The sequence below is a fragment of the Mauremys mutica genome, chromosome 8, assembly GCF_020497125.1.
Source record: "Mauremys mutica isolate MM-2020 ecotype Southern chromosome 8, ASM2049712v1, whole genome shotgun sequence".
Classification (NCBI taxonomy): domain Eukaryota; kingdom Metazoa; phylum Chordata; order Testudines; family Geoemydidae; genus Mauremys; species Mauremys mutica.
In genome coordinates this window covers 106,715,238-106,726,931 of record NC_059079.1, presented here as the reverse complement: position 1 = coordinate 106,726,931, position 11,694 = coordinate 106,715,238, and the positions used below count along the sequence as shown (strand labels likewise).

Here is an 11,694-nt window from a genome sequence, read left to right as displayed (position 1 = left end):
GTAGCACTCTAGAGTAGATGCCTCCGACATTGACAGGAAAGGCTTTTACCATTGACGTAGGTAATTCACCTCTCGGAGAGACAGTAGCTAGATTGACGGAAAGAATTCTTCTGGTGATCTAGCTGTGTCTACAGCAGAGTTAGGTCGACCTAATTATGTTGCAGAGGGCATTACATTTTTCACAGTCCTGAGCGATATAGCTAAATATGTCCTAAATTTTTAATCAGGCTTTAATATCCAAAGTTTCTAGCAAAAGAAACATTAAATATTACCGCAACAGTTTGCTCAAGATATGCAGTATTCAAGATACAGAGACAAAACTAGGCCTTGAAAGATGAACACAGAACGGCTAAGGACAAAGTGCCCCCTAAGTTCTTGCCCGCTTTATCAGCTGCACTTTCCAGTCATCACAATGCCACGGCCCCCCATTTAATCCTATCACAGCACACTTCAAATTCTCCTGCTTTTTCCTTCACTGAGCCCAAGGCATGAAAAAGGTCAGTGATTTTTTTCTTCCCCTACAAATACTAGTGACCAGCATAGGACCACTACACAGGATGAAATTAATCCACTGAAGAAACCTGCAGGAGGGACTCTGAGTTCCATCCTAAGGGCATTAGGGTTTGGATCAGACCCTAAGAAGTTGACAGGAGTCTTTCATTGGATTAGGTTCTTATGTGGACAGGAGGGTTTCCTATAGGGCCTTCTGCACTGGATGAATTCTACCCACAGACTTGGAACAAATGATATACTACCATTAAAGTTTGCACACCATGGTTCAGTTAGACAGCATTTAAGTCCCATCTGTGAAATGCAAATTCTAAAACAGGGGTAGGCAACCTATGGCACACGTGCCGAAGGCAGCACACGAGCTGATTTTCACACTGCCTGAGTCCTGGCCACCGGTCCATGGGGCTCTGCATTTTAATTTAATTTTAAATGAAGCTTCTTAAACATTTTAAAAACCTTATTTACTTTACATACAACAATAGTTTAGTTATATATTATAGACTTATAGAAAGAGACCTTCTAAAAATGTTAAAATGTATTACTGGCACGCAAAATCTTAAATCAAAGTGAATAAATGAAGACTTGGCACACCACTTCTGAAAGGTTGCCGACCTCTGTTCTAAAAGTATCAAGGTAAAAATGTACACCTTGTGTGAATGAACCATGTCAATCAAAGCAATTCTGCTCTCCTGCATCTTAAACAAACCCCGCTAAACTGAAGGAAAAATTCTGCTACCTCAGCTTTCACACCTCTGAGGCTCAAAAAAATATTTGCTGTTGAGGATTTAAAAAACGTTGGACAAGTATCATTAATTGGCATGCAGCATAATCAAGTACACACAGTGGTATTACACAGAACAATTGCATTGTTGCGTTTCTGGTTATTAAAATCTAAACGCTCTGAGAGCCACAGGCACTCTGAACATGGATATTGCTGCTGAATTGATGTGTAATGTCAGTTTCTAGCATGGGGAGTCACATGAGTGACCAGTCCCTCCACCAAGACACTTGCTCTCATGATCAAGGCTTGTTACTCATTCTCTTGTTCTCAACTCAGCTAAAGGTATCTCCAAGTGTTTATAAGGCAATGGAATCCAAGGGATCTGAAAACCAAAGATTCCTCTGCTTCTCTGGTGTCCCTCCTCCAACCTCTCCACCTTATAAACTCCTGCTAATTGCTGGTAAACATCTTTCCATCACCACTCCTTAGAATGAGATTTGTTTTTAAGTATAATTGCTTAAGTGAAACCAACAACAATCATACATTTTATATCAATCGATTAGCTCAGAAAAATGTCCTGAATCCCACCTCTGCACAAAAACATTCCAGTGAATACACCTGAACAGATGGAACCTGCCACCGTATTTCCTTTGTAAAGAATCTATTTGCTGCTGAGCAGCTAAAACACTGCAACAAATTATTTGCTCTTAAAAAAAACAAAAAAACAACCAAACCCACCATCACATAAATTCCATTTTTTACAATTTTGGTCTGGAAGTCAGGATAAGGCATAACCTACTCAGAACTTGAAGACAGATTTTTCCTTAATCACTCTCCTCCGGCTGCATGCATACAAACTCTGCAGTTAATCATGCAGTCAGAGAACATACCTTCTAAGCATCTGTCCTGAATTATATAAATCAGATCAACTGAGTGATACACGGTTTTTATTTCATCCTTCCAATAAGGAAGGGACCAGAATAATGGAGACTCTTAAACACTCAAGAAATATTGATGCAAGACATTTGCTTACCATTCCATACACTCCTTCACTGCTTGTGTCAAAGCCCCTTAGGATATGTCTCTATTGCAATTAGACACCTGTGGCTGGCCCATGCCAGCTGACTCCCAAGGGACTGTTTAATTGCACATGTTTGGGCTCAGGCCTCACTAGGGCCCCAGCTCCAGCCCAAGCTTGAATGGCTATATGGCAATTAAACAGCTCCCTAGCCCTAGCCCCACCAGCGTGAGTCAGTTGGCATGGGCCAGCCACGGGTTTTTAACTGAAGGGTAGACATATCCTCTGATCTAAATAGCAAAAGGTTCTTCAAATTCATACTGAATTGGAGTCTGTGAGGACACTTAAAACAATTCACATCCTTCAGAGATGCATCAGATTAAAATGGACTATCCCTAGCACTAGAAGTATTTTCTGCATGACATTGGACTTATTAAAAAGGCTGAAGTTTCTTGAATATCCATTTGGAACATAAGCAAACACTTGAAAGCTCTGCAAATAAACTCAGTTTGCTTAGAGTGGTGACCTTAATTATCTTAACGGACACTTTGGGAAAGCTTAAGCTTTCCCAAAGTTATTGTATGAACTGTCTGACTTGCAAAATAAGCAATACATACAATATTGAACTGTGTCTCATGTTTAGCTATTCAAAGCTACAGCCGATTTCTGCTTGTTCAAACCCACAACTGAAAAATTCTAACCGAAGTTCTCCACTGTTCACTTTGCTGCTTAAGGCTTGTTTGCATATATGCTCATCAAGTGGGGTCTTGGCATCTCAGAACAGAATAAAAAGACTAAAAAGTTAAAACAGCAGGGGCGCGGACTGGTGTTTTAAATCACAAAGATTACCTTGAATTGGATTTGAGGTCATTGGAAAATGACAGGTCACAACCCTCTTTAGGCTGTGAAGGAATATCTTGGCTTGAAATGACAAAAAATGAGTGATTTTAACTTTACTTTGAAAATATGCAGTCACAAAGGACAACTGTGTGCCATTCTATGATCAGCATTATTGGTAAATTTAATGCTTATGAAAGGTGAGTGTTTTTTGACTCTGTCCATGCCAAAAACAGTTCAGATGCAGATGCTGTTCAGATATCGCATACACTCCTGTTAGTACACTGGTGACATATCTATTGCTCCTAGAATGGTTTATCTGAAACTGAGACTGGAAATCAGACCAATCTGTGTGCCAGTTTTGTGATGTGGACCTGCTGACGAACAGACTGAGAATAAAATCACTTGTGCGACTCAGACCTGATCTGACCCAGAATAAAAGCTCATGCCATAAGCCATTACTTCACCTATCCCCCTGAGCCTAAAATTCAAGAGACACAACAGGCTTGTGTAAATTAATTGGGGCATTTTAACAACATGATCAAATCAGTGAATTAATTCACAATATCTGCCTAAATGCCACATATTTCCTTAAATGTCATAAGTCCAGAAAATGCAGATGTTCTCAAATGCTTAAAACAATTCAATTAAATAATGAGTTTTTAAATAAGGTGAAGCAGATGAAAAGGTTGGCAATATCGGTTTGGTTTCCATATAATATGACGTGAGAAATCCATTTTCAAACCAATCAAATAGCATTCACTGAGTGGATTTGGCGAATTGTAGCATTCATTCACAGAAGTTTGGGATTTGTAGCACTGACTCAGAGAAAGGTGGAATGTGTTCAGGTTGTGAGCAAGCTTCAGACAGACAGACTTCTGACCCATGCACCTTGATTCTGAATTATAACTCCACCGCTGTTCCAGTCCTGAATCAAAGTGTGCTGCATGGCGGTTTGGTGACGCAGAATGAGGCCACTGAATTCTTTTTACTCGTCACCTAAATCACATTCAGAAGCAGGCTTCCAGAAGTACTTTAAACACACTGCATCAATGAACTCCAAAGCCACGGAGTCCGACTGATATCTTTAGTTCTTCCTTTGATCTTTATTCCTTCATTCCAATGTTGGCTTTGACTGGGAAGTAAGTCTTCTTAGGCATGTTGGATGCATGTTTTCAGATAGTCCTGACCAAGAGTTTCTATGTCATTCTCACACACTGCATTTAAAACAAATTTACAATATAGTTTAACAGTCTTTAGAAGCTTAAAATGCATGACACCACCTGTTCCTTCAATATCATGCTTATTCTCATCCAAAGTCCAACTCATCTTCATTCTAGTTGCTTGCTGCTTTCTGATTTCTGGTCCAGCCTGCTCTTGTTACTCTTTACCATGTAGATGAAGTAAGCAAGCGTCTCCTTCTCGTTCACAGGGATATTTCTGAAGTGGCGGCTAATAGTCTAAACATTAAAAAAAAAAAAAGGCAAATTCTTGAATTAAATGCAGAAATAAGCAGAGCTAGTTTGGTCTTTGTTCATCCTGACATTGATTTAAGGCTGTCAAGTAAAACACACTTTTATGCAAATATGCACTGATTTGGTCAGTCCTCATTTATCCCTTCACTGTAGCTAGAATGTGCATATGAGCAGAGAGCTGTCTTGCTAAATCAACAATTTCAGCAGCCAATTCACAGGTGGAATTTGGAAGCCAGGAAGTCCTGCTTTCCTAGGAAAGCACAACAAGAAGCTAGTTCATTAGTTAGCAGTAGAAACCATCCCCCCGATCCATTCCGTGCCAAGTTTGCTTGGAGAGAGTTTCCCCACAACTCAGTATTTTAAAGAAGGGTGAAGGAAAGCTATCGCCAAGCCAACCAAAAGAGAGAGAGACTTGGCAATGTAAACAATGCAGCTTCAATGGACCTTTGTCCACATTAAAACATGTTGGGGAAGCTTTCATCAAAGGAACTGAAAGGGGATCCACAACAGAAAAAAAAGCTAGGGCTGCTACCTCAAACTTTAGTAGAAACCCTGGATGGTTAGGTTGCTTTTCTCATCCAAAGGATAAATCTAATGTAAAAAGGGTCTTGTTGGAGCAGGATTAGGAGATGTGCTTTCCCCTATGGTGAAAACATCTTTCAGTACCCAACACAACTCCAGAATTGGTTTTTGACGCAGGCTGAACAATATGAATCACTCCAAGAAGACTTATGGAAGTTTGAGTTTTCCTTACGGTGGGTTAGAAGCAGATGTCTAAGAGCCTCAGGCAGAAGTGATTCAAGCATGGGAGCTGGACGAGGATCCAGCGTAGGGTCAAAGCTGCTCAAACTTCACAGGAAATCTGGGAAGTGTGTGACAATTTTAAGTTAGGCTCCCCTTAAGGTTAATCTCTGCTTGCATAATAGTTTTGCTGGGGATATTACTGTAAATGTGCTTCAGTACATAGCGCTTGCCAACAAGAGGGAGTTGAAAGACTGCTTACTAGTTAGGTAGAACACTACAAATACATGCTATACCAATGAGGATCTACATCCCACCCGTCACCTTCCTACTCCATGCCATACACTGTACAACATCATCAACATTCATTCTGTACTCTACTCTGAAAATGAGCAAGAAAACATTTTACAAAGCTGCCAGAACTTTGGGTGCTGTATGGTGGTAAGAGTCCAGGGCCTGCAAGAAACACACAGTGCAATTTCCGCAGAGGTAAGGTTAACCTGATGAGAGTAGAGCTTCCCTAGGAACACGTTCAGGTGAAATCGGGGCAGGAGTGGGGATTCTGTAACATTGGCCTGAAGCAGAACTGCCTTGAACATTAGAATCTCTGTTAAGGACACTACATCTATCTGCAGCACTGCTTGTATAAAAGAGCTACCCAAACTCTTGTCTCAAGTGGAGGACTGAAGGAGGAGACAGCTCTTTAATGGCTTATTAAGAACATAAGAACGGCCATACTAGGTCAGACCAATGGTCCATCTTACATGGTATTGTGTCTCTGACAGCAGCCAATGCCAGGTGCTTCAGAAGGCATGAACAGAACAGGCAACCACTGAGCGATCCATCTGGTCACCTACTCCCAGCTTCTGGCAGTCAGAGGCTCGGGACACCCAGAGCATGGGGTTGCACCCCTGACCATCTTGGCTAATAGCCACTGATGCACCTACCCTCCATGAATGTACCTAATTATTTTTTAACCCAGTTTTGCTTTTGACCTTCCTGACATCCCCTGGCAACGAGTTCCACAGGTTAACTGTGTGTTGTGTGAAAAAGTACTTCCGTTTGTTTGTTTTAAGCCTGCTGCCTATTAATTTCATTGGGTGACCCTTGGTTCTTGTGGTATGTGAAGGACTAAGTAACACTTCCTTATTAATTTTGTCCATGCCATTCATGCTTTTATAGTCCTCTATCATATCCCCTCATAGCCATCTCTTTTCCAAGCTGAAAAGTCCCAGTCTTATTAATCTCGCCTCATAGGCAACCTTAATTTTTGTTGCCCTTCTCTGTATTTCTTCCAATTCTAATTTATCTTTTCTGAGATGGGGCAACCAGAACTGCATGCAGTATTCAACATGTGAGAGTACTATGGAAATATATAGTGGTGTTATGATATTTTCTGTCTTATCTATCTCTTTTCTAATGGTTCCTAACATTGTTCGCTTTTTTGACTGCCGCTGCACCCCAAGTAGATGTTGGTCTAATGAAAGAATCCCTTTCCCTCTTTGTCTCTGTTAGAACATGTGTCAGGAGTTTGGTTTTACAGCTGTCACTAACTAATAACTTGAAAACTGGTAAATACGCAGGGCAATAGGAGAATCCATGTCCTAATTCTATTCACTCTGCCATCATTAATCATTCACTTTTTAATGAAATAGCAGGATGGGAAGAAAGGAGTACAAACAACAACTACTGCAAAATGTTCCTCAGGATCCTTCTCATGGGAAGGAGAATATGCTTATAGCCTTCTGCTGGGGCAATTCACTGGAAACCAGCAGCAGAGCATCTGGTATGTACTAGTGATAGAGTCAGTGCACCCACTAGTGTCCAGAAAATGTATGTCAGGTTGGGGGAGCAAAAAATACATTTTTTTTCTGTTATAAAAAGCAACTCCCCACACCCTCGCTTACTTCTGCTAGCTGAGCCTTATTGAGGCCAGGCCTGGTCTGTAACTTGTAATGTCTTTTGTACCGTCGCAGCGTGTTCACTTGCAGCTGGAACAGGTCAACCTGGAAAACAGATGCAGGATGACTGGGGTGCAGATGTATCTGAGGAGAGTATCTCAAACTGGCACTTACTAACTCAACAGGACGGCTCTGTCTGTATTCAGCGCCGCATATGCTTGCTTTAGTGACAAATATATGTCTATTTTTTATTCTTGTTAATGCTGCAGAGCCAAAACAGTCTCAAGGAAGAGAAATTCTGTTCTGGCTCATACACCACCACAGAACTGTTAGCCAATTTCCAGCTGTAAGGCCAAATTTTGCTCTCAATTACACCTCTGCATCCTCAGCAATCCTTTCACTTGTAAAGGGAGTGAATGATAAGCAGGTCATTTACATACAAAGAGTCCCCCAGTGCCATTTTTAGAGTTGTTTTTCAGAGAAGAACCACACTAAGAATTAGAGAGTTACAAACAGAAATCACACTCATTGCCGTTCCCCCAGAATTTAGAAACTTGTGGCTGAATACCATCTTATTACCCACTGAGCAAAGGGCTCCTGTCACAAACTGTTGGGTTTCAGGGCACTGTGAAGCAATGAACTCAACCAGGGATATTTCAAAATCTAAACGTATAATTTCTACAGAGTGAGTGTGAGAAAAACCTGCACAAAGGGCAGTCAGAAAGTGTACGCTTCAACAACAGACCAGATGAAGGGAACTTTAAATGGAAATTGCAAAACTCCTTCTTATGTTTTAAATTATGTGTTGAATGTCACTTAACTTTTGTTATCTGCATCACATGGCACAGAAATTTAGTTTTGTTACTAATGTTTTTAGGAACTATGACGTCCTGCCAGCTGGATTAACTAAGCAACTTTCTAGCATGTCAGGTATGAGAAACACCACTAAAGCAAATGAGCCAGCCCAGAAGGATTCTGTTAAGTAATTATTTCAATTTATTATTGTACCACACGAAAAGTGTGCTCAATGCCCAAAAAAGTACAAATAATAATACCACCAGTAGATCTCAAAGCACTCTACAAAGGAGGTCAGTTTCATAACCCCATTTTACAGACGGGGAAACTGAGGAATAGGGAAATTAGATTAAATAAGGTAATGTGGCTCTTGTCTTAAAGATTTTATAATTTGTTTCATGGTTTGAGAAATATTATTAAATAATGCTACACTGGGATGTAAAAAATATTGTACATATTTCAAAGCTGCATAACATCTTTGAATGTTGGTTAGTTAAGCCCACATACCATAGTGGAGATTCTGAAAGCTGTGACATCCTAGAATGATGTATGCTGGGTTGTGGCACCAATCAGGAATCATGCAGTAGGACTTGATGTGCATTAATTTTTTTTTGAAGTGTGTATATGCTGACTACCCCCTTACTTGTTGTTTAGGCATTCTCTATTAGAACTGGATGAAATTTTTCAACTGAATAATAAATTTGCTGAAAAATGTAGTCTCAGGGCAAATTAAACTATTCACGATTTTTAAAAAAATGTAAAAGTTTTGTTTTGAAATTTGGATAGATTTGTTTTTTAAAAAGCACTAAAAATAAAAGCAAATTAGTTTAGGGTCTAATGAAACATTTTGTTTGACCCAAAACCAATTATTTTCATTTTTGTTTTAGCAAGAAAAAAAAACAAACACACACCAAATTACTGTTCAAAACAAAATTAGTTTTATTTATTTATTTAGCTGGGTTGGCCACTGAATTGAAAAATCAATTATTTTCTCAGTTCTACTCCCTGAATATAAAATTGTAGGCTTGGCCTTCTTTTCCACAAATCTTTGCAATTCCCTTTTATAGAAAGTTCTAAGTGGACACGTATATAGAAGAAATCTAAGAAAGCCAGGAACTGGGTCATCCCAGGGTGATGAAAGAAAATGGAATATGCTCACGAAACAAAATCAGAAAAATCTCACTCGATATAAAAATTATTCCTGAAGACACTGTTACTTCCATAAGAATTTAGACAAAGTTTCAATTTCGCTGAAAGAAAGAGAGTCTTCGCAGCTATATGAAAGTGCTCAAATGTCCCTATTTTATAGATTTGGCAATAGCAGCCAACATTCGCTTGTGTAAGACACTTACCTCTGGGACATCCATCTCATGCTCAGGAGAGTCTCCTCCATCATCGCTAGTTTTCCTCTTCCTTTTGTTTCGCACACTCTGAATGAAATTCTTGTGGAAATCACAAATGTACAGATGCCTTACCTAAGAGTAAAAAGTGAGGAAAAAGCAACCAGAGTAATTGTATAAAATAAACCTGTATGAAAGTACGATTATAGAGAAACAATACACAGTGCTAACGAGGCCAATTCAATTAAGGCGGAAGTGGCCTATTCTCAACAGTAGATTACTTTTGTAGTGCTAACAAGGCCAATGCAATATAGGTGGACCTTAATTGAATTCGCCTTGTTAGCACTTTCCCCCCTGCTTGGTATGGCAACTCCCATCTTTTTATATATATATATATATATATATATATATATATATATATATATACACACACACACACACACACACAGAGCGCTTACTGTATTTTTCACTCCATGCATCTGATGAAGTGGGTTTCAGCCTATGAAAGCTTATGCCCAAATAAATTTGTTAGTCTCTAAGGTGCCACAAGGACATCTTGTTCTTTTTGCTGATACAGACTAACACGACTACCACTCTGAAACTTTTAAATAGAAACTTTCTCCATAAAGATATGGCTGTTGAGCTCAAATGTATCTTCCACCCAGCGAGGGACTCATTTATAGGCTTGACTGACAGATGTCACTTAGCATTATCACTAATTGGTTGGCAGCAGATAAGCCTGCTGGATACTAACCAATAAAAAAGCTTGCAATTTTTTTCATATAAAAATGATTGTGTCAACTGTTCAGTTAGATGTGACAGTTTTTAAATATTGCCTCGTGGGAACAGTTTGAAGCTTTACTTATGTAAATATCTCCCAAAGGGTTGGGATCTGTGGAATTAAAGTTACCTCTTTAGTAATAGCAGCAAAGAATCCTGTGGCACCTTATAGACTAACAGGATTTTTTGCTGCTTCTACAGAACCAGACTAACACGGCTACCCCTCTGATACTCTTTAGTAATGACAGCATGCACAAGTACCTAAGTGGTACTACTGCCTCCAAAACTAAGAGAAAGTGGCCTTTTCTCTATCCTTCCACACAACATGCTCACCGGAATGCAAGATGCTTCTCTCCTAGCATGTATCATCTGGGCGTCCTTTTAAATCTCTCACTACTTTACTAGCTCTACTTCTCAGTTAATCACCAGTTGATCTCTCTCTCTCCTTCCAGACCGTTTCTCTGTCCTCTACTTCTTTTATGACATTAGTAGTTATATTATTTAAATCTGTAAAATTGTTTGGAATAAAGCCTGCAAAATAAGTGTCACATTAGGTATACCATACACACAGATCACTACTATTCCTATTCCTTTGAGAGAGGGAAAGAACCCTAGCCTCGTCAATCCGGTGGCTTCAACGTTGCCAATGTGGCGTCCATAAACACAACTTGCACTGTTCAACGCACGATGTCTCTCTTCAGTTTGGTCCCAACTGCCATGCAATGTCAGGTATAACTGCAGGCTGGTACCAAACTGTTGCATAAGGCTCCTGTGCACTGTAAAGCAGATGCTGGGTTCCACCCCAGAAGAGACCACACTGCAGTGGCCCATGAAGTTGGCAGAGCGCTGCAGAAGCCTTCGGGCTACAGAAAGGCAAGGCAAGGCAAGGCAACCACGGGATTCACAGCCAGGCTGCAACTCACACTTTTGTCAATGTCCAGCTTGAGCTTCTTCTGGGAGATGCTCTTCTGGATCCTCTTGCTGAAGGAGGCATTGCCGGCCGGGCGGACACAGCGGTCCCCGTCATCAATCAGGCAGCAGCTCTGGCCGTAAAAGGGGGCAGCGGGGGGCCCATCCCGGCTGTCCTCCTCGGTGCTGAAGCCATTCATCGCCCAGCCCAGCCAGGACAGTAATGGCAGGGAGACACCCGATGCCTCCCAACGGCTGAGACTGTGATGCCGGCAATGAGAGCACCTCTAACACCCAGCGCCCCCCCACCCCCACGGGGGCCCCTAGAAACTGCCAGCAGGGCCCAGCCCCCCGGGGCCCCTAGAAACTCCCGGCACCGTCCCAGCCCCTCCACCCACAGGGGCCCCTAGAAACTGCCAGCAGGGCCCAGCCCCCCACAGGGGCCCCTAGAAACTCCCAGCACCGTCCCAGTGGCCCCTAGAAACTGCCGACAGGGCCCCCCTAGAGACACCCGGCACCGTCCCCTACCCCTTATCCCTGGGGCCCCTAGAAACTCTCAACGCCCCCTAGAAACACCCGTCAGCGCCCCAGGGGCCCCTAGAAACTACCGCCTGGGCCGCCCCGCGAAGGGTCCCTAGACACACCCGGCAGCGCCCCCGGCCCAGCC

At 41.5% G+C, this 11,694-nt stretch overlaps 1 protein-coding gene across 1 annotated transcript; it reads right to left on the bottom strand.

Moving 5' to 3' along the window:
- Positions 1-1,051: 1,051 nt before the first annotated feature.
- On the bottom strand, positions 1,052-11,409 carry SAP30L (SAP30 like). Its single transcript, XM_045028585.1, has 4 exons — positions 11,042-11,409; positions 9,351-9,473; positions 7,210-7,308; positions 1,052-4,546 (listed from the first exon to the last, which is right to left on the bottom strand). Exons 1-4 carry the CDS (start codon positions 11,225-11,227, stop codon positions 4,418-4,420), a joined length of 537 nt encoding a protein of 178 aa, XP_044884520.1. The 5' UTR covers positions 11,228-11,409; the 3' UTR covers positions 1,052-4,417.
- Between the last annotated feature and the right edge of the window lie 285 nt (positions 11,410-11,694).

Bases quoted from the DNA above. Each gene is read 5' to 3' on its own strand.
- SAP30L (XM_045028585.1), bottom strand. From the start codon at position 11,227: ATGAATGGCTTCAGCACCGAGGAGGACAGCCGGGATGGGCCCCCCGCT. The intron at 7,309-9,350 runs GTAAGTGTCTTA...TCTGTTTTCCAG, and splicing joins ATGAGATGGATGTCCCAGAG to GTTGACCTGTTCCAGCTGCA. The intron at 4,547-7,209 runs GTAAGCGAGGGT...TTTAATGTTTAG, and splicing joins ATAAGGCTCAGCTAGCAGAA to ACTATTAGCCGCCACTTCAG.